Source organism: Pithys albifrons, chromosome 15 (genome assembly GCF_047495875.1).
Source record: "Pithys albifrons albifrons isolate INPA30051 chromosome 15, PitAlb_v1, whole genome shotgun sequence".
In the NCBI taxonomy this organism is placed as follows: domain Eukaryota; kingdom Metazoa; phylum Chordata; class Aves; order Passeriformes; family Thamnophilidae; genus Pithys; species Pithys albifrons.
Window position 1 is genome coordinate 18981814 of NC_092472.1, and position 22160 is coordinate 19003973.

The 22160-nt window shown below is 44.1% G+C and overlaps 1 protein-coding gene across 3 annotated transcripts; it reads left to right on the top strand.

The window, feature by feature from the left end:
- The first annotated feature begins 1118 nt into the window (after positions 1–1118).
- RAD50 (RAD50 double strand break repair protein) lies at positions 1119–20186 on the top strand. 3 transcript variants are annotated; one of them, XM_071570134.1, is made up of 26 exons: positions 1119–1222; positions 2757–2933; positions 3336–3419; positions 3655–3806; positions 4583–4771; positions 4911–5115; positions 5468–5596; positions 5852–6017; positions 6673–6866; positions 7401–7607; positions 8451–8633; positions 8825–8982; positions 9539–9714; positions 9803–10040; positions 10524–10713; positions 11485–11611; positions 11843–12036; positions 12337–12447; positions 12981–13073; positions 13154–13267; positions 14007–14134; positions 14917–15141; positions 17271–17356; positions 17781–17923; positions 19264–19397; positions 19731–20186. In XM_071570134.1, exons 2-26 carry the CDS (start codon positions 2805–2807, stop codon positions 19918–19920), a joined length of 3945 nt encoding a protein of 1314 aa, XP_071426235.1. In that variant the 5' UTR covers positions 1119–1222; positions 2757–2804; the 3' UTR covers positions 19921–20186. The 3 variants fall into 3 exon arrangements, with proteins under 3 accessions (XP_071426235.1, XP_071426236.1, XP_071426238.1); XM_071570135.1 differs by having other exon boundaries at positions 4586–4771; XM_071570137.1 differs by lacking the exon at positions 19264–19397 and having other exon boundaries at positions 19731–19892.
- Positions 20187–22160: the final 1974 nt, after the last annotated feature.

Below are 22160 nucleotides of genomic sequence, written 5' to 3' on the forward strand. Positions count from 1 at the left end.
CCTGCCTGGCCGGGACTGCCGGGTTGGGGCAAGGGTGTTCAGGGCACCCAGAAATCGGGTCCTGGGGGCACTGCTGGTCCTCGGGAGCAGGATGGGAGAGCTCTGGAGAAGGGGAGGAAGGGGCAGTCCTGTGGCTTGGACATTTGTCCAACTGGAAGGTTAGAGGTGGCTATGAGCAAGGAGGAACAGGATGTGGAAAGACTGGGGTGAGGAGATGAGGGCTTTGCTGGCCCAGGGGACAATCAGAGATGGGGTGGGGGCTCTGCTGGCTCAGGGGAGAACTGGTGAGACTGGTATGGGGGCTCTGCTGGCCCAGGGGAGAACTGGTGAGACTGGTATGGGGGCTCTGCTGGCCCGGGACAAACCAGAGATGGGGTGGGGGCTCTCTGCCCCGGGGCAGAGCCAGAGATGGGGTGGGGGCTCTCTGGCCCGGGGCAGAGCCAGAGATGGGGTGGGGGCTCTCTGGCCCGGGGCAGAACCAGAGATGGGTTGGGGGCTCTCTGGCCCGGGGCAGAGCCAGAGATGGGGTGGGGGCTCTCTGGCCCGGGGCAGAACCAGAGATGGGTTGGGGGCTCTCTGGCCCGGGGCAGAGCCAGAGATGGGGTGGGGGCTCTCTGGCCCGGGGCAGAGCTCGGGCAGCGCTGCCCTCCCCGCAGGCCCAGCAGCAGCTTCCGCGCTGGGAGTTCATCCCTCCTCAGTGTCTGGCTGATGTTGTGGGGTTTTCAGGCGTGTTTATCCCAAGCCAGGCGGGTTTTGTTGTGCCTCCTGCTGTGCCAGCGGGGTGCAGGAGGGATGCGGAGGGTGAACCAGGCCTGCCCGAGGGGTTCGTGGGTCACTGCGGGGCTCGGGCCGGATCGCACCGCGGGGCTGCCACCGCTCTCCGCGGGGAGCCATTCACTGTGCATCGGCTGCTCGGGGCTTTTCGGTCCCTTTTTATTACTCTCACCAATATTAGTTACCATTATTACTGCATTCTAGCGTGATCCCAGCCCTCAGCCCGCTCTCCCCCAGCCCAACCCCGCAGGCCGGGGCGGGGCGGGCCCGACATGGGCGGGGCGGGCGCGGGGGATGCCGGGCCGGGAGTGGGACCGGGCGGGATCGGGATCGGGATCGGGATCGGGGCGGGACTGCGGCGGCTGCAGGTGACCGGGGCGGGATCGGGAACGGGAAACGGGAACGAGAACACGAACACGGGAACGGGGCGGGACTGCGGCGGCTGCAGGTGACCGGGGCGGGCGGGGGCACCGGGGAGGGGAATGGCCAGGCCGGGGAATGGCCGGGCCGGGGGCGGCGGGTTCGGCTGGGTCCGGGCGGGGGGAAGGAGAGGGACAGGGGAAGGGGAAGGGCCGGGGCCGCCTCAGGGCCTGTCCATGGAAAACGCCCGCCCCCGGCGCGGCTCCGGGCGGGAAAGCCCCGCTGCCCCCGCTGCCTCCGCAGGAAATGCCCGGCCCCGCCGGGCACCCCCCGAGCCGCCCCGGCACGGCCGAGCCCCGGCCAAGGCACGGGGGAGCCCGCGGGGCAGCGCCGAGCACGGGCCGGGGGCGCGGGAGCATCCCTGGGGGACACGGCCATAGACACCCCTGGGGGACACGGCCCGGCGCATCCCTGGGATACACGGCCCGGAGCATCCCTGGGATACACGGCCGGGAGCATCCCTGGGATACACGGGCCGAAGCATCCCTGGGATACACGGCCCGGAGCATCCCTGGGATACACGGGCCGGAGCATCCCTGGGATACACGGGCCGGCGCATCCCTGGGATACACGGCCCGGCGCATCCCTGGGATACACGGCCCGGCGCATCCCTGGGATACACGACCTGGCGCATCCCTGGGGGACACGGGCTGGAGCATCCCTGGGATACACGGCCGGGAGCATCCCTGGGATACACGGCCCGGAGCATCCCTGGGGGACACGGGCCGGAGCATCCCTGGGATACACGGCCCGGCGCATCCCTGGGATACACGGCCTGGAACACCCTTGGGATACACGGCCGGGAGCATCCCTGGGGTACACGGCCTGGAGCATCCCTGGGGTACACGGCCTGGAACACCCTTGGGATACACGGCCGGGAGCATCCCTGGGGTACACGGCCTGGAGCATCCCTGGGGTACACGGCCTGGAGCATCCCTGGGGTACACGGCCATGGACACCCCTGGGATACACGGCCGGGAGCATCCCTGGGGTACACGGCCTGGAGCATCCCTGGTGTACACGGCATGGACACCCCTGGAATACACAGCCAAACACTCGTGGGACACTCCTGGAATACACATCCATACACACATGACACAGACGTGTTTGCCGTGGGGCAGGGATGGGCTTTGGGGTCAGAGTTGCCTGCCCTAGACCAGGGCACAGCCCCATGAGCTGCTCCTGCCCCATGGCCCAGGAATGCTCCCAAAGGTTCCCCCTCCCAGCAGGAATCAGGACAAGGTGATGCTGGATGTACCTGTGGGAAACCACTGGCAGTGGCAGAGCTTGCATGGTGTTGGGGATTGCAGTACAACAGTGGGTATTAAAGGGAAAAATATTGGGTCTCTCTCATGTTTGGGGTGTTCTAAAAGCATGGGCATGGCTTTGGAATTTAAATAAGAGTTTTCTCTCCATATGCTTTATGCCTTAGACAATAACTGAAGACCTCAGTTGTGTTTTTAAGTATATTCATCATATATTGTGCTTGTATAGGTGCTTAGTCAGCTCTCAGTGATCTTGATTTCTGCCTGCTGGCTTTTTCATAAAGCTCTGTCTTACAGGATTTACATTTGCACCTCTGACTTTGGAAGAGAAAACATTCAGCAAAAATGTCGAAGATTGAGAAAATGAGTATCCTCGGAGTGAGGAGTTTTGGGTTAGAGGATAAAGACAAGCAAATTATCACTTTCTTTAGTCCATTAACTATTTTGGTGGGACCAAATGGTGCAGGAAAAACGGTAAGGCTTGCTCTGGGTTTGGGTTTGAGCTGTAAATAGGTCTGGAAGGCCTCAACATTTGCATAATGATCTCTACAGAAAGGTATTAATAATATTGCAGAAGTTGTGCTGTTTACTGCACATACTGTGTTTGGCATTATTAGAGACCTGCTTTCATGCCTGGATTTTGCAGGGTCCTTGTTGATATTTTTCACAGGAAATTGATTCAGATCCTTATTAAAACATTTTTCAAAGTACCATATTTTCATGATACTCAAAAAACAAAATGTTATTTCTTATTTCTCTCTCCCCACATCATTAACTCATTGGTAAATATTTGGGCTATTACTGTGGTATTGCCTGTAGTCCATCTTGGTTACTCTAAATTGCCATTATAACTATGTATTTATTTCTGTTTCCTAGACCATCATTGAATGCCTTAAATATATATGCACTGGAGATTTTCCTCCTGGCACCAAAGGGAAAACATTTGTTCACGATCCAAAGGTAAAAGTCACAGTAACTAAATTTAATGTGTATTTACTCCTAAAAAAAATACTTTGCAGCACTCAGGGTTGTGATGGAAACAGGAATGGTGAAGTTGTAGGCAGATTTGAGCTGACTGTTATTTCAGGAGAAGCAGAGAGCTGGGGAGAGTGGAACATTCCCCACAGCTGCAGAGGCACGTGCTCATTAGGACCTTGAGGAGAATTTTCCTTACTCAGGTTTTGTTTGGCTCAAGGTTGCCAATGAAACAGATGTTCGAGCTCAGATCCGGCTGCAGTTCCGAGACGTGAACGGGGAGGTCTTGGCTGTGCAGCGCTCCATGGTCTGCACCCAGAAAGGCAAGACCCCGGAATTTAAAACTCTGGAATCTGTCATCACAAGAACCAAGTAAGTTTTCAAGTTCTTTTTCTTACTTTGGCATGAAGATCAGTTTGGGTTTGGTGTATTTTTATGCATAAGACCAAACTTCATAATGTATTCCTTGAAGTAGCTACCAGTGCTTTTAGACTGAAGGTGTGTAGTTTCACCACCTTGTCTGTTAGGTGATTGAAACATCTGACATTTGATAACCTCTACATCAAGGAATCTTTGTAACTATTAATTTGAATTTATTGTAAAATTGTATTAACAATGGTAGTGGTGAGGCCCTGGCACAGGATGCCCAGAGGAACTGTGGATGCCCCATCCCTGGAATTGTCCCAGGCCAGGTTGGACAGGGCTTGGAGCAGCCTGGCCTGGTGGCATCCCTGATTATGGCAGAGGTTTGGAAGAACATGAGCTTTAAGGTCCCTTCCACCTAAAACCATTCCATGATTCTATGATTGTGTGATACACTTCAAACGTAATATGGAGTGTGTAGGCTTTACTCCCTTTAGAACATTTGCAGGTCGTTTTCAGCCTGTGTTTGACTCCCATCTCCACTGTTTTAAGTGTATTCTCTTTACTCAAGAGGGTTTTGCTCCCTCTGGTGGTTCCACAGAATTTTAAAATGTGAAACAGTCAATCTACAGTCTGTTGAACATGGTAATGATGGGCTTAAAAATTGTTACTTCTGAAATTTTTGAATCATTATGTTACAGCGAGATTATGCTGTTAAAAGTGCAGTTTGCTTTTAAAAGAACTTGTCAGTAACTTCCTTGGGGGTTTTCTTTGTCTGTGTTTAGCAGGCACGGCGAGAAGGTCAGTGTGAGCTCCAAGTGTGCAGAGATAGACCGGGAGATGATCAGCGCCCTCGGCGTTTCCAAGTCTGTGCTGAGCAATGTCATCTTCTGCCACCAGGAAGAGTCCAACTGGCCCTTAAGTGAAGGAAAGGCCCTGAAACAAAAATTTGATGAGATCTTTTCCGCAACAAGGTTTTTCTTTTTACTCTAATTAAATAAAAAACAAGTAAGAAAATGTCTTCTCTAATAATGTAGGTGTTAATGAGAATGTCTGAGCATTTTTTGTGCATCAGTGTTGCCAAAGGATCTGAAATTTTGTCTTTTTTTAAAGGTATATTAAAGCACTCGAAGCTCTGCGTCAGGTACGGCTGAAACAAAGCCTGAAAGTGAAAGAGTGTCAGACAGAACTGAAATACCTAAAACAGAATAAAGAGAAAGCACAGGAAATCCAGGGTCATCTTAGCAACAGAGAGGCTCAACTGGCTGCTTCTAAGGAGAATGTGAAAACAATTGAGAGCCAGCTTGAACCTCTGAAGGTAACTTGCATGATGATTATGTTAATACTTTAATATGAAACAATAAAAGATCTTGCAGTTTTATATCTAATCCTTTGCCCTGAAGCAAACTCAAACATACCTAAACTCACCTGACAGAGGCTGCTCTAATCTGTAAATCTCATTGGAGATTTAAGAACATGGAATTCTTGTGGCAGCATTGGCTTTTTGTTGCTTGATTGAAAATCTCTCTCAAATTTAGCTGATATCTGAAACTAAAATGAAAACTATATTAAAACTTAGCACACCCTATTTTTTAAAAATATTTTATAACACTGAAGGGTGATTGTGGGATTCATGAGATGTTTTACTTCCAGCATTCTTTCTTTTGCAGAGTTCCCTGGCAGCAGTTGAACAGAACCTCACCAAAGTAATGAGGCTGGACAATGATGTGAAGGCCTTAGAGAGCAGGAAGCAGCAGATGGAGAAAGATAATGAAGATTTGCAACAGAAAATGGAAAAGGTTGCCTTTGTGACAAAAATTTAGATAAATTTGTTTTATCAACTTAAGATAAATAGATATTTTTTTATCTACTTTTGATTATAGCATATTAATTTTTTCTCCTTATATGTCTTAGAGAAATTCTGAATGGGAGATGTTTATCTGTTATTTCTTAAATTCTGTTATGGTAAAAACTGTACATTTAATAAACATCAATAACTGACTTATAAATGTAATTAATACAGAGTAAAGTGAGCCTTTGTGTTTGCTGCACAGGTTTTCCAAGGAACAGATGAACAACTAAGGGATAGATACCAGAACCACCAGAGGATAGTGAAGGAGAAGGAGAAGAGATTGCTGGACTATAAACGTGAGCTGGACAAAGCCACTAAAGAGTGCCAGAGATTCAACAGTGAGAAATCAGAGCTGCTTGTGGAACGAGGTATTTCAGACTTCTTCTATAATCTTGTGTTTATTTTTTAATGTTTTACAATCTGATACGAAACTACTGATAATAATTGAAGGGATCTGAACTGGACAAAACTCCTAAAATGTGTATTAGTTTGAGATCAGCTGCACACTGGGGTAGGAGCATCTCACACGTGGCAAGGTGTTGGTGTTTTAATCCAGGAGTTTCTCATGTCACTTGTTCTGAGCTCTAATTACAACATGTAGTACATCTTGTCTTAGAAGCAAAGAAGACATGAAAGCTGAAAGCTCTGTGTCTCACCTGGGGAATGGGGATGAGTCAGGGGGCTTTAGGGTAGTGTTCTTTCGTATATTGTGGATTATGGGAATTTCAGCAAAGCTGTAGTAGTTGAGGCACAGAATATGCACTTGCATAAAATACATTTGGACTTTGTTTTGTTATCAGAATAATATTTTCTCTGTTTTAAGAGGCTTGCTTTTAAATCTCTAATTTATTTAAGTAATAAAAATTTAGTTACCTGCAGTAGCAATCTAGCACAGTTTGTTTTTACTCTGTAGCTGTTTGAGTTGTTTAAAATGCTTCAGTTTCAAAGGCTTTAATAGTAGCAACTGCCTTTGATCCTAATTGTATCTTCTGCCTGGGGTTTGGAACATTCCTGTCACTCCAGGTCGGCTGCAGCTGCAGGCAGATCGTCACCAGGAGCACATCATGACAAGGGACTCCTTGATCCAGGCCTTGGCAGCACAGCTGGAATTGGATGGCTTTGAGCGAGCACCTTTCAGTGAGAGGCACATTACCAGTTTTCACAGGCTGGTGAAGGAGAGGCAGGAGAGAGATACAGAAGCTGCAAATCATTTGATGGTAAGAGTTTTGTTGTTTCTGTATTGCCCACTAGTGTGTTATTGGTCCATCCATGTCTTTAAGGTGCTGGGAGGAAGTGTTGAGGGGGGAACTGAAGCCATTTTCCTTCTAGAATTCTTCCTTGTGGGTTGCCTGAGTCTTTCCCTGGAAAGTGGTTTTGGAGCTGGGAATGGTCATCAAGGCTGTTGGACAGGCAGTTTGTCAGACAGGTCTTTCCAGCAGCCCTCATGGTGGGTCACTGACAAGCTCAAAAGCCTGAGGCAGAATTACTGTGGGCAGCTGGTTTAAAAACAAGCAACTTTCTGTTGGAGTCACGTTAAACACAGAGTTCCTCTCACAGAACACAACTGCTATGATGCATCTGCATTTTCCTATCAGAAACATTGCAGCAGAAAATTTTGGACAAATTCTAGTTTTCTCAATATTTCAATGTCTTGTATTGCAGTGGTGAGTGTTTGCAAACTAGTGTGAAAAAGTGTTTTTCAATATTTTTTGTGAAAATAACGAGTATATTGTCACTGCCTTTTTTTCTAGAGAGAATTTACACGAAAGGAAGCAATGAAACAAAAACAGATAGATGATATAAGAGACAGAAAAACCGGATTAGAAAGAACCATTGACCTGAAATCAGACATTCAAAATAAGAAACAAGATGAGCTGAAGAATGTCAAATGTGAATTGCAGCAGTTGGAGGGGTTTTCAGACAGAATTAGTGAGTTGGATGAGGAGATTGGCAAGACGGTAAGTTAATGTGTAACAAAAAATTATAGAGGCTTGAAGTGAAAACTTTGGGCTTTATCATTAAAAACACTGATAAAACCAAAAATAAAATAAAACCCCCTTGGTCTTTACTCTGTCAGCTGTGGGTTTGCCCTTTTAATACCCTCTGTTCTTTGTCTAAATAGTGCACCCTCTGGGGCAGGGTCTGTTCCCTGCCTTGTTCTTGCACAGTGACACACAGAATATGCTGCTTCTGCTTGGTGAGTTGTAAATACAGTGATAGGAGATTAGTCACTCTGAAATGATTGGGCCAGAAACTTTGATTCAAAGTGCCACACTGCCTCCACTTTTCAAGATAATTTGTCTGTGAGATGGACTCGTTGGTTAGAAGTGTTTTACCTGATGAAGTATCGTAAAGTTACAAGAATTTTATGTTCCAGCTGACCAGCTGGTTCTGCCTTTGTAACCAAATATGTTTGTTAGCAGGACATGAATTCAGTGCTTGATTTTTTCTGGCCTCCTCACGAGGGTAACTCCAAATTTAATATACAGTAGAGGTTAAAATACAAAAAATGAAACTAAACTGAGGGAGCTTCCTGAAGCTCCATTATGTGGTTATGGCTTCTGGTGAAAGCAGGAGAGAGCTGGGGCAGCACTGCATTCCAGAGCAGCATCCAGTGTCTGCCTGGGGCTTCCCTTGCCCCACACCAGCACCACAGCCTTGGTCCTTTTACGTGTATTCCTACAAATCCTGTGTCATTCCAGTAACAGCTACTGAGCTGAAGAGCTTTCTGCTATTTCCTTTAGTGAGAACATCATTGACTGTCATTGTTTATGTTTTCTGGTCATTTATTTTTTGTGTAGGAACATGAGCTGGAGAAGGCTGAGAGCACCAGCAGTGTAGAAACACTTGAACAGGAAGTACAGACTCTGCAGAATGAGAAAATAAGCCTGGACAAAGCTCTTAGGAAATTGGATCAAGAGATGGAGCAGTTGAACCTACACACCACAACAATCACCCAGATGGACATGCTGAAGAAAGACAAAGTAATTTTTATACCAATATCTCCTGAGAGAGGGACATAACATTGGTACAGTCCCTCCAAGATTTGTGTATTTCAGGTGTTATCAACAGTCATCTGTAAGGCTTTCAGAGAAGCCACTGGCTTCATGAGTGCACTGACTGTTGCAAACCTGGAGATAGGAAAAATTTAATTTAAAATGCTTTATTTCTTCAGGCAGAGAAAGAAGAGCAGATTAGAAAAGTAAAATCAAGACATTCTGAGGAACTAACATCACTGTTGGGATACTTCCCAAATAAAAAACAACTTGAAGACTGGCTTCATGGTAAAAATAAAAAGATTAATCAGACAAGAGATACTCTTGCGAACCTTAAGTAGGTATTAATTTAATGGATTATATCTCCATAAGTATTTATGGTTTTAAGTGTTGGAAAGTTTAAATATGCTCAGCATACTTTTTACCTTAATTGAGTATTGTTTATTTAGCTATCTGCCAAATCAGAGAAAGCATCCTGCAGAGTTCCTGTAATGTGGAGCTGATAGAGTTTGTGCTGGTTAATAAAATCACATTTGTAGAGTGTCAAAGAGTGCCAGCAACCTTTGCTGGGGAGGTTCAGTAGTATCTGATAAGCAGTAGTTGCTGTAGAGGGAGAAAGTTGATATTCTGTATGTTTTGTAGGGTTTTATTTGTTAGAAATGAGTTTATCATCATAAGCACATAGAAAATTAAAAGGGTATAAAATAAAGTTCTTATGCTCTCCTTTGACAAATAAAAAGTTGATGCTATAGATTGTCTGAAAAATCATTAAAGAACTGGTGAACAGCTCTGTGATACCTTTTTCAGAGTAACTTCCCATGGTTTTGTTTCTGCTTAAGCAGTTTAAATCTTTGGGTTTGGGTAATAAAAGAGTTTCTGCATTGATATTTCAGCAAGAGACTGGCATTGGTAGAAAATGATAAAACCTATGCCAGTAATGAGCTCAAAAGAAAAGAAGAACAGTTGTCCCAGCATGAAGCAAAACTTTTTGATGTTTGTGGAAGTCAAGATTTTGACAGTGATCTGAGCAAACTTCAAGATGACATTGAAAAAAGCTCCAAACAGCGAGGTAAATTCATATTTAGCTTTACTTTTTTCCCCTAAAACCCTGATTATGAGCTGTTTATTCAACATAAGTCTGCTTGTTTCTCACCCAGCTGTGCTTGCTGGAGCCACTGCAGTGTATTCCCAGTTCATTACCCAACTGACAGAGGAGAGCCAGTCCTGCTGCCCCGTTTGCCAGAGAGTCTTCCAGACAGAGGCTGAGCTGCAGGACGTGATCAATGACCTGCAGTCCAAGCTGCGCCTCGCCCCAGACAAGCTCAAGTCAACAGAGACTGAGCTCAAAAGGAAGCAGAAAAAACGTGATGAGATGATGAGTCTTAAACCACTGAGGTAAAGTACTAAGCAAACCACATTGCTGCAAGCTGTTCTCTTGCAAATGCTTGGGGTTTGATGATTAAAAGCTGTGCAGATATCAAGGAGGCTTTATTTTAGGAGTAGTTAATTAGTTTAAAAAATCCCATTGTTAAGATAAATATTTTGAGAGAATTTGAAAATACCTGAGGATGGAGCTTTCCTTCACAAGAGGGCACTCTTGTGCAGTGGATTATACATTCTCATGGGCACTTGATGTAAGTTAGAAACCAAAAGAGATTTTGTTTGCTTGTTTATCTCCCCTGTCCAAAATGAGGGATGTATTACCCAGCTGGGTAGGTAATATAATAGGTGAGTAGTAACATAAGCTTAGTTAAAAGTGGGCAAGGTTTAGGGGATACTTAATCTTCCATTATTAAATCATAGCACAGATTTTGTGATCTTGAATGTCTTCAATTTATTTTGACAAAGGAAATGTTATGTATTCGTATTTTATTTAAGGCAAACTGTAGTTGAGCTGCAAGATAAGGAAATTCCAAACCTCAGGAACAAGATCCAGAATGCAAACAGAGATTTAACAGGCCTGAAGGGTGAGATAGAAGAACATGAATCATTCCTGCAGACAGCTTTGTCTGAGGAGGGAGGTGCTAAAGCCTGTTTACAGGATATAACCCTGATGGAAAGGTACCAGGTATGCTTTGGTAATTTTTTAATATATCAAATGACATTCACTTGCTATTAGTTAAATATATAGTTATTCAGTAATATAACTGTCAATAGACAGTATAACATAGATGATCTTGGTACTGATAAAACTTCACATTTTACATCATAATTTTTCATTTGAAGGATCACAGATTGCATTAAGTTCTGGTTTAATTCTGTAGTAACTGGAAAAAGAGGTATAATCCAGCCCATGAGAATGACCACAAGTACACCAAAGTGCTTCCATTCAGATGGTTCTGTGCCATCCCAATATATGGGAAAGAGAAATCCTACACTTCCTCTTATCCTGGTATAGAAGATTGTTTTGAGCAGTCATCATGCCTTTATTACCAACACCAAGTCTTTGCTCAACAAACAACCTTCAGAGAAACAATCAGGCAGAGCCCCTGGGGCCAGGCAGAGGCCTGAGAGCATTTCCCCAGAGGGAGAAGGCAGCAGCTCCTGAGGCTCCAGCAGTTCTGGTGTCAGAGGGACAGGCTGCACATGTGACTGTCCTGGGGTGGGCTGGGAATATTGGCTGATTTCCTCCACATTTAGGAATTCCAGTTTCTAGCAGCCTGTGGCTGACAGAACCCTACTGCTGACAATGGGACATGGCTCCAGAAGAGGAGGTGAATGTGGAGCTCTTGAGTCACGTGTGCCTCAAGCCCTGAGCTTGCTCTTATGTGCCAAGGATTAAAAAATGCACTGTTAAGCACTAATACCACAGCAATGATACTTTTCCTCATACTTTCAGACTGATATTAGGGATGTTGAACGAAGAATTGCTCAGCAGGAGGCTAAGCTGCTGGGGGTTGATGTGAGTAGAACTGTTCTACAAGTAAGCCAAGAGAAAAAAGAGAAAAAGCACTTGTGGGATACAGGTAGGTCTTACAAAACTAGTATTTCACTTTTATACTGAAAATAATGTTCCAAACTTCCTACCATTAACATTTTAGTTTACTTACTTGACATTTTGAAATAACTGTATTCTCCTAGTTTGTTGTTAGAGGTTTTTGGACTCATTCTGTCTTAATTTAGAGTTACATTTTCATAAGGAAGGCAGTAGGAGTTTTAATAGCAGACTGACCATTTCACTCTGCTTTGATCTGCAGTTACAGGCAAAATTGAGTTCAAACAAAAACTCAGGCAGGACCAGCAGAGTCAGATCCAGCAGCTGAAGAGCACAGTGAACGAGCTGAGGGCAGAGAGGCTGCAGCTGGTGAGCAGGATGCAGCGCCGGCGGCAGCTGGAGGAGCAGAGCGTGGAGCTGAGCACTGAGGTGCAGAACTTGGGCAGAGACATCAAGGTGGGAAAGACTCTGAACTGATTAACCCTTAGCTCTGTTGTGCTTGAAATCAAAAATAATGATCTTGTCATGTTTGACATTGTCTCTAATCCTACCCAGTGAGGTGCATTTTTAAATGTTCGTCCTGTGCTGCTGTTGTGTCTCTTTGGCAGTATCCAGAAATTTATTAGTACATATTTTCCCTTCTGAATACACCCAAAAATGAAAGAAAGAACCACATTACTCTTTTTAGCACTTGAAAAATTATTGATCTTTAACAGAATGTGAAAATAAAAAGGACTTTTTCCTACTGCTTTTCAGGAAGCAAAAGAACAGGTATTTCCATTGGATGCAACTTTAGAGAAACTGCAGCAGGAGAAGGAGGATCTAGTGAATAAAAGGACTGCAAGTAACAAAGAAACACAAGAGAAGGTTTGTTTGCTCTTGGCACAGCTGGGAGACAGGATTAGACTGTTTTTCAGGCATGGTGGAAGTCGTGGTGATGAGTTTTCTTTCAGATGCTTTAGGCTGGTGGAGTGTTTAGGGAAGAAAAGGAACATAAGTCAGTCAGGACATGAACTCGGTAGTAATTAACCTTTGGCAGTGTTGGCAAAAGGTTTCTTGGGACATTTGGCAATATTTGGTGGCTGGTGGCATTCCAAAGCCCTTCCTGACAGCCCTAAGAGGAATGGCAAGGGTGGCTGTCACCTGTCAGTGCTTTTCCCAGGTGAAGGGCCCTCTTGTGTAAGCACAAATGAGCCATTCACCATTTGTTCTGGGAAACATTTTCATGGTTATAAGGATCATGTGGATTTCAAACCTGAAGTCTTTATTAGAAAATTAAAGGGAGTTATGATAAGGAATTGTACTTTGGCAGTAGTGTGATCCAGTGTCTCACCTTTGATGCAGAGAATGTCTGTTCTTGGACATAAGACCACATTTCATTTGAAATCTTTTCCCTGCAGATAAATGGCATAAATGAGAAAGTTAAAGATATAAACAAGTATGTGAAAGAAATTGAAAACTATATTCAACAAGGAAAAGAAGACTATAAAAAGGTAATCTAAAAACCAGTCAATAAAAAGTTAGCATCAAAAGTACTTCTGTGCTTAAATCATATCCCATTTTATTTCTGTAGCAAAAGGAGGCTGAGCTTGATGAAGTAAATTCTCATTTGGCTGCCTGTGAGAAACAAAAAGAAAAGATAAATAAAGAGATGGAAATAACTCGACAAGATATTGACACTCAAAAGGTGAATGTATTGTTTAAAGTTTACTTTTCATAGTTGAAATAATTCCTGGTTTTGGTTTAAGTCTGCTTAGGTCTATAGTGGTGCAAAATTTGTTTCCTCCTGATTTATTTAATCAGAATAGATGCTATACATGCATTAGGCTGATAAAAGTCTTGAGATTTGTGCATGCAAATTTAAAAACCATTTACCTCTAACTACCATCTTACAGTATGTCCAAAAGGGTTAAGTCTTTGGGATAGTAGCCAGCATTTTCAGGAGTATCTTTGTGTGGGGACAACGTGCCTTTGTAAGTAAAATACCAAAAGCTGCTTGTTGCTCCAGAATTTATCATGTACTTTAAATTTTATATTTTATATATCTTGAATACTGTTTACATTCTTCATAGGAAATGTGTCTTTCCCCATTCTACCCCTCCACTTACTGCAGAGGTGAGATACAGGACGTGGTCAGATCTCATCCTAAACTACTTGCCCTGTTGGAAACCTTGGTCAATACTCACACACAGAGTCACTCTTGTGTTCACCTGTGGCAGCAAATACTGTGTTATTCCAGATGAAATAATGCTGCTGATTTCCATTTACTCCCTTTCTAGCACAGGATGAGTTCTCACTGTGATGGTTTTTGTTGTTGTTGATTATTTTACACTTGCAGCATGTTTAGAGTTGTGCAGAACTCACACAGGGTAATTGAGAACCAACATACTGAGCCATGACACCCCTTCTTGCTTTCTGTGGGCCAGATACAGGAAAGGTGGCTGGAGGACAATCTTACCTGGAGGAACCGGAATGAGGAGCTAAAAAAAGTTGAAGACAAGATAAAACAACTTATGAAGGAGATGGGAGAAATGAAAGTGCCCCAAATGAAAAAGTAAGCCCCTTCCAAACAGAGTGGGATGCTCTGCACAAGGATTCATGGAATACCTGGGTGCTGTACTCACTGTGCTTTGGTGTGTCCTGCTCCTCTCTCCTCCCCATTCATGTAAACCACTTCCTTCACACCTTTGTTTGCTTCGTGTCCCTGTGGCAACACCATAAATGAGTCAGGGAAATTGCCCACTGCTTCTGGCTGCAAGTAGAGGTGTGTGCTCATGCCTGCTCCAGTCTAGTCCTTTGTCATGATGTTCACAGCTAAATCCACATTTAAATAATTCATGCCTCTGCATAAGAGCATTTAGTTTTCATTTGCAGTCTATTCCCTTAGGTCCCAGGACCAAATTTCATGTTTACTTCAGTAGTTAAATACTAATTGCTCAGATAAGAAACACTTTTGAAAAGTAGTTATCCCTATGCTGGTTCTTGCATGTGAACTATTTAATAAGCTTGCTAGAGCTTACACAATAATTCTTCTTATTTTGCACAGTGTCCTACTTTAATTCCACCTATGAAATTAATTATTTTAGTTAATTATATTAATAGCACTTTAGCATTTGAACTTGATAAATTGCTTCTCCCTCTCAGAATAGTGATTTGAGTATGTTCTTAAAAAGCTTAAAAATATTTTAATTTCAATTATGTCTTTGTTTCAGTACTATAATTGTAACTTTAGAAGTACAATATAATGAGCTACTGCCTATCATAAATGAGAACCCTGATTAAAAAACTGTGCAACACTAAATTGAAAAGACTTGTGTATCAATTGTGGTTTCACAGTGAACAAAAGCAGTTAGAGGAGCAAATTGAATGTCTGAAGAGGAACCACCACGTTGCCCTGGGGCGCCAGCGAGGGTTTGAGGAGGAGATTGTTCGGTTCAGGAAGGAGCTTCGGGAGCCACAGTTCAGAGATGCAGAGGACAAGTACAGGGACATGATGATTGTTATGAGGACAACAGAGCTAGTCAACAAAGATCTGGACCTTTATTACAAGGCTCTTGATAAGTAAGTATTGTCATGGGAGGGTAATTTTGATGTGTTTTCATCTTTATTGATAACCTTGGTTCAAAAGCAGCTTTCAATTTCAGCCCTCTGGGATAACTTAAATGAGTAAATTGATATAATTCTTTGAGATATATAAAAATTTCTCATTAGACATTCTGGCATTTAAATATTAAGATAACAAGGTACAACTTTTTAAGTAAATTAATGAAACTACACTAAAAACTGCACAGGACTGGTATGATGTAGGATATTTGTAAGTCAATGTCGACAGTGTAAATACAGTAAATGTATTTGGTAATAATTGGATTTTTCTGACAGTCATAGATAAATCTGATGATCATTGTAAGTTTATTCCCAGTTCTCTGTAGGCCTTACTTGTATGGCTGTACATGTTAGGACTCACAGTTGCAGTGCAACATTTGGAGAGAGAGATGGAAAGGTGAAATCCATGTTTAAATCCTTTGTTATTGATCTGGGCCTTTCTACTTTCATTTCTAAAGCAGGACATTTTAGCATCTTCTGGTCATATCTTAGCATGAATAAGATATGCCAGGTAGGTTTCTTGTTTCCCATGATCATCTGCTGAGATAAATAATTGTGTTTTAATGAAGAGTATTACAATGTAGAGGTGCTTTCTCCCCTTCTCCATGTGGGTGGTTTTGTGCTTATATCAAAGAGGGCAAGACCATAAGAAACACGTCTGGCATTTGATGGAAAGTGTAGCAAACTTTGGGATTGTTTCTGTTTCCATGCAAGCTTATTTGCTGGTCCTGGACTGAGGCCAAAAAGGGCATCTCAGAATTTGTGCCCATACACAAAATAAACCAGGTGGCTCCCTAAACCCCTGTTTGTTCAGGTGCAGTGGGGGAATAGCTCTGAGCTGTGTATAATTCTTCCCTTTCAGCTGTAATGGAAATGCACTCCAAGAATTTCCTTTTCAGAATGTAGACTCTTTTTGTATGCTATCAAATCATCTATTGTTTCTATTTAAGGCTAAACAGGAAAACAGCCTTGTAATTTCAAGAAAAATAGATAAGCATCACTTATGGGTAATCGTCTGAAAAATCGGTGAGACGAAATGCGAACTGCAGTGGCCAGAGCTGGGACAGGCTGGGAAAGCCACCCCTGTGGGTGTTCTCTGCTATCAGCTGATCTCGATTGACTTTATTTAGAGGCTTGTGAGAAATATTGATGAGGAATGCATTCTTGGGGTTAATTAAGTAAATGGTTGAAAGCACTTCTTTTTGAACTTAACAAATTCCTACTAGAGTTGATACCCCCCGGTATTCCCCAGAACAGGTGGAAGAGCAGAGGTGGGAAAAGTACATGTAAAGTCCATTTCAGAAGGATATTTTATTTCCACCAAGGTTTTTGAAAGCAGACCTTGCCATAAAGTGATCAAGCAGTTTATTACACAGTAGGTTTTCTTTAAAAAGCCAAGTTAGAAATGCAGAGTCCTGTCCTGTCCTTCCCTGAATGCTTTGTGGGGTTCATCTGTTAATGAACTAGAGTCATGCTGATACATTAACCAGGGAAATTAAATTCAAAATTATTAATGACATCCTCTGTCACTCTTGCTGCTGAAGAGAAAGGCAGTTCTAGTCATGATGCCTGTTTGGGTAGTTATAAAATTATATTCTCAATAAGAATTCTCTGCTCTGGGTTTTGGGTTCTCCTCTCCTGCTGCTGTTGGCACTGTTGGAACTGCTGTTGGCACAGCTGGTGCCAACTGTTGGGGGACTGTGCCAAAGGGTGGCACCACTGCTGTGCTGGAAGGCTTAACATCAGATTCAATTTGTTGGTGTCAGTTTGCAAATATACCCACACATAAATTATAAACCTCTTAAAAAGTCAGGTAAAGTCTCTCTCTGCTGAGTGGCTGCAAATAACTTTGTCTGCATTACTTTCCTCCTTCTTGAGGCTGAGCTATTTCTGAGACCAGAATTACTTACACAACAGAGTCTTGTTAGTCTGTAGATGCATTCAAGCTGAACTAGTATTTACCCTAATTTTAGTAAAAGTAATTAGGGATTGGAGAGGGAGCTGCTGCCTGCCCTAAAGCCCCTGTAGTCCATGGCAGTCCCTGGCTGCATCTCTAACATTTTGTGGGTTTTATTGCTGTTCTTTAGAGCAATAATGACATTTCATAGCATGAAGATGGAAGAAATCAACAAAATAATTCGTGACCTGTGGCGAAACATTTACAGAGGACAAGGTATGTAAATTTTTTATTAATTTACCCCATATGTATCCATTTGATATTGAGAACTGCATATGGAACAGTGTTCACAAGATGGAGAATCCAGAATCTGAAAATAGTTGGTGTTGTTTTAAAGGCTACCTCTGTTCCTCACCACTATAATCTGTTTAATTGCACATTATACAGTAAGTTGCAGGAGAAATGGAATTAATTTTTATTTTTCTATGTTTTCAAAAGGTAAGGTTTCCTTGAGGCAGAGGAAATGCATGAGCTCCTTCTTCGTATTTTGGAAGAATTAATTTCAAAGATGTATCTATTAATGGGAGTTCTGAACCGAATTTTTGTTGTTGCTGCATATTACACCTTTCATCTCCTGTTAATCCTATGATACTTTTAAAGATTTTTGATAATGTACAAACTGTCTCCTCGTCGTTTCCAGATATTGAATATATAGAAATTCGTTCTGATGCAGACGAGAACGTCTCAGCTGCTGATAAAAGAAGAAACTACAATTACAGGGTGGTGATGGTGAAGGGAGACACGGCCCTGGATATGCGAGGGAGGTGCAGTGCTGGGCAGAAGGTAATGGCTTTGGGGTTCAGGGCCAGGGATTCTGGACACTGATCCTGTGAGTGCAGGGGAGTCATGTCCAGAACTGACCCAAGCACAGGAGGCTCCAGCTCTGGTGGATAATTGTGAACAACTTTCCCCCACTGTGTCTGGGTGTTGCTGACAATGCAGTACATGATTCTGAACATCTGGGCCCTACTTTGGGCTGCCAGAATCCATTGTTTCAGTTGGGCACTGGACTCATTCCCTGCAGCAGTGAAGGCTTTGGCTTCCCACTCTCCTCAAGTTCAAGTTCCTCCCAGTCTGTCTCTTGCTTGTTGCCAGTTTCAGGTCACTTCATTTGCTCCCTTGTTTTTTGTCTCCCTGAGCCTTTGGTCTTCTTTTTGCAACTCCATCTGCCTCTAAGTTGATAGAACCTCTTTTCCTCCACGTTTTGTTTCTCTCTCCTACTGCTGACTGTACCCTTTCAGTTCATGTCACCAACATCACATCGAGCCATCCTTCCAGGTACTGTGTTTCCTTCTGTGCTGTCAGCTCACACTCAGCCTGCCCATTCGGGTCTCAGGGCTTTAATGACACTCTGGCCTGCTGTCACCAGCCACGACAGGCCCTGTGGTCAGAAGCTCATCACACCTAACCACACCCACACAGGCTGGGGCTGGAGGGTTGTTTCCACCTGTCACCTTCAGTGTGTTGTCTCCTGGAGCAGTTTGGGCTGTTGCACTGCAGTCCTATGTAAGTGAGAGTGAAACTGGTGCGGGTTTCTGAGCTGATCTTCTGAGAATTCTTTGATCACGAACTGTGGTGCCAGCAGTCGTGATAGCTGGAAAATATTTTGGGCAGCACAGTTTCCATTGAGTGATCTGTAATTTGCACCAGTTCAGGAGATCTTGTAAGTATGATTAAGCATGTTGATGCAAAACTAACATGTCAGGTGGTAAATCCTACTGTCTTCAGTTTTAGTAAGTAGTTGGGAATTCAGTAACTCAGACTTAGTGATGTGGACAAATTTCCACCCTCCCTGTGCAGCAGGATGGGCCTGACCAGAGCTTGGAGGGAATGCAGATGGCAGTCTTGTAGCTTCTTTACCACAGATTAGAATTCTTGCTTCCAATATCTCCTGAATTTTGAGTGCTTGACTGCTTTGTGGAGTCGATCTTTCAATTCAAACTTGAGAGTTTTAATGTAGTTTTTCAGTAACTAATTAGTTATTACCATTTTGTGAGCTACCAGCACATTGTTCTGTAAACTTCAGTAGCAGTTTGTAATGGAATTAAAAACAGCTCAGTACATGTAGGTGCTCTTTATTTGAAGAGTGAGATTTGGTGTTGTGCTTTCCTTCTCTCCATTAGGTGCTTGCTTCTCTCATTATTCGCCTTGCTCTGGCAGAAACATTCTGCCTCAACTGTGGCATCCTGGCCCTGGATGAGCCCACGACCAACCTCGACCGAGAAAACATCGAGTCTCTGGCACATGCCCTCATGGAGTGAGTGAGCTCCTGGTGACACCTGAAGATGGGTGTTGTTCACATCTCCAGAGTAATTGCCAGTGGAGAATCATATTTAAGATGGCACATCTTGGCATCTGCAGATACACAGCAAAGCAGTAGCAGTCCTATCTGGAAAAGAAAAAATATTATTTAAATAATTTGTTGGGATTTTTTTAATGTGGGTAAAAGGAGTGGCTGATCAGCATTAGATTGGTTGATGGGTCGTGTCATCCATTACTGATAGTTTGGTTTTTGTGCTCTGTGCTCACAAGTTCTCTAAAACTGGCACGTGGTTTAGATAAACACACACTAAGTAAAATCTCCCTGCAGGATCATAAAGAGCCGCTCCCAGCAGAGGAACTTCCAGCTCCTGGTGATCACTCACGACGAAGACTTTGTTGAGCTTCTGGGCCGTTCGGAGTATGTGGAGACGTTCTACAGGATCAGGAAGAACGTTGACCAGTGCTCTGAGATCATGAAATGCAGTGCCAGCTCCCTGGGCACCTCACAGACAGCCTGACCTGAGACATTCTCACTGCCTGCCCTGTTAGGGCTCAGGTGAAGGGGCCTGACAATGTAGTTCCTTCCTACCATATTCTGTTGCAGATTTGGAACAAGTTTAGCCAGAGTCTAAAGCTCTAAGACTTTGAAACTTCAAATCTTTCTACATAGTCCTGTGCCTGGGCATGGGAATCACCATGAGTTGAAAGAATTTAAATGAATACCATGAAGTTCCATTTAGATGTATTTTATCCTTAAAAGTGGAAATAAAGTTGTGATATTCTTTGTGTGTGTCCTGTTGGGGTCATCCAGTTGCAGATTCTGTGGCACAGCTGCAGGTCTGTCAGTGGAACAGGGTTTGTTCTCCATGCAGCATCAGCCTGGATGGGTCTCTGGTTCCAGGCATAGGCACAGCCACCCACCTGGTCTACCCAAAATTCACAAGCTCCAAAGACAACCTTTACTACTTTCTCCACAAGTTAATCTAACTCTCACAATCTTCCCCATGTCTAACTGCTTGTTTTAGAATAAAGCCAAGCTGCACCTCTAACTAGAGGAGTGAGTGAATTCTCTGAGCTCAGTGAGAGTTATGTCATGTTGTGACTCTTGGTGGCAGTGCATGTGAATGTGAAAATGGTACATAAACCCCTCAGGGTGTTAATTTGTGTGGATGCTGAGCTTCACCTGCCCCCTCCGAGTTCTGAAGCTCGTTTCCTTGGTGTGGCAATACCCCAGGGCCCTGCAGCAGGGCAGGCCCAGGGGAACCTGCTGCTCAGTTGAAGTGACACTGGAAAGCCAGAGGGATGTCCTGTTTCAAAATGCAAAGGGCCTGACCCTCACAAGTCCCGGGACTGCAAACGAGCTCCTCACAACGTGCCATCCAAGCCCTGAGGGAAGGGACATCCAGGTCTGTGTTTCTTTGTACCCAGGTCGGGGGTCACCTCTTCTGCCTTGAACTCTTTGTATGAGTTCACAGGCAGAAGCTGGACTTGCAATTGTTTAAATCCTTGCAATCAGCAGTGACCACCTGAAGCTCCTCAGCAAACTGTATTCAGAGGAAGACTCTTTAAACCTCATGAAAAAAACATTAATTTCTGTAACATCAGAATATTTCTCTCTGGCTGAGAACACTGCCCATTGTTTTCCTCCTCTTCCAGGGTACAGGACTGCCCTTACTCTGTGGGGCAGGAGCAGCTGGCAGGGATGGGGGTGCAGGCAGACCTGGCATGTGTGGGCAGTGCCCGGGGCTGGCTGAGCCACAGGCCGAGGTCCTTGCCCCGGGAATGGCACAGCATGGCCCTGCCTGCCCAGGACGCTCTGCTGGGGCTCCTGCCTGGCCCAGCTGAGCCCCTCATGTCACATCAACAGCCCCAACACCACCTGCTGAAGGGTCTGGACACCTGCCCGGGAAAGGACGGGACCCACCATGGCCCAGCTCTGGCTCATCTCCATGGCAGAGGCTCCCCAGCCTTGGCTGCCCTAGAGGGTACTGGCAGAAACCAAGCTCTTCAGCTAAGGACTATTTCCACCTAAATTTTCTGAAATGCAAATCACTGGGGTCAGGGTGGCCTCAGTCAGGGGAAACTACTCAAAGATAAGGGACTGAATGAATGGGACTTCCGAGCAATTGCGTTTTCACCAATTCCCCCCAAAAGCAGTGAACGCACAAGTGGGGAGGGAGGGGGAGAGTAGGCAAAGGAAAATGCTACTAACATGCATTATGTTTGCAGTTTGAAATAAGAATCTTCACTGACTCTAGTACTACTTCCTGAAGGGAAATTTTTTTAAAGATACAATCAACAGAAAAAAAAAAACCTTTGAAATTTCAAGTTTTCCTGTGCAACCTGTTTGCTGTGGCATGACATGTACACCCCAGCTCTGCACTGCCTTCAGAAGCAACTCCCCAACCTTTGTGTGTTCTGTGCTGCTTTTTCCCCCAAGCCAAAACCATGACTTGCAGTTCATGAAGTATTTGGCCACATTTTTGCCTAAATCAGCCTTTCTCTGTTCATTGGCTGCAAAGTTTATCTTCACACATGCATTAAACATTTCTCCAGATATTGGAAAAAATACAGAAAACATGGTTGGAAACCAACCTCTCCCATGTCAAGTAAATGAAAACAATAAAAAATAATTCACTTAATGATATAAATAATCTGTAGGCCACTTGGTATCCAACAACAGGGGAAGAGATTCCATCAGTCCCGTGGCTTTTATATGGACTTGAAAACAAAAGGAAAAGTACTTGGGTAGATCAAG

Bases quoted from the DNA above. Each gene is read 5' to 3' on its own strand.
- RAD50 (XM_071570134.1), top strand. From the start codon at position 2,805: ATGTCGAAGATTGAGAAAATGAGTATCCTCGGAGTGAGGAGTTTTGGG. The intron at 3,420-3,654 runs GTAAAAGTCACA...GTTTGGCTCAAG, and splicing joins CATTTGTTCACGATCCAAAG to GTTGCCAATGAAACAGATGT. The intron at 13,268-14,006 runs GTGAATGTATTG...TCTGTGGGCCAG, and splicing joins AAGATATTGACACTCAAAAG to ATACAGGAAAGGTGGCTGGA.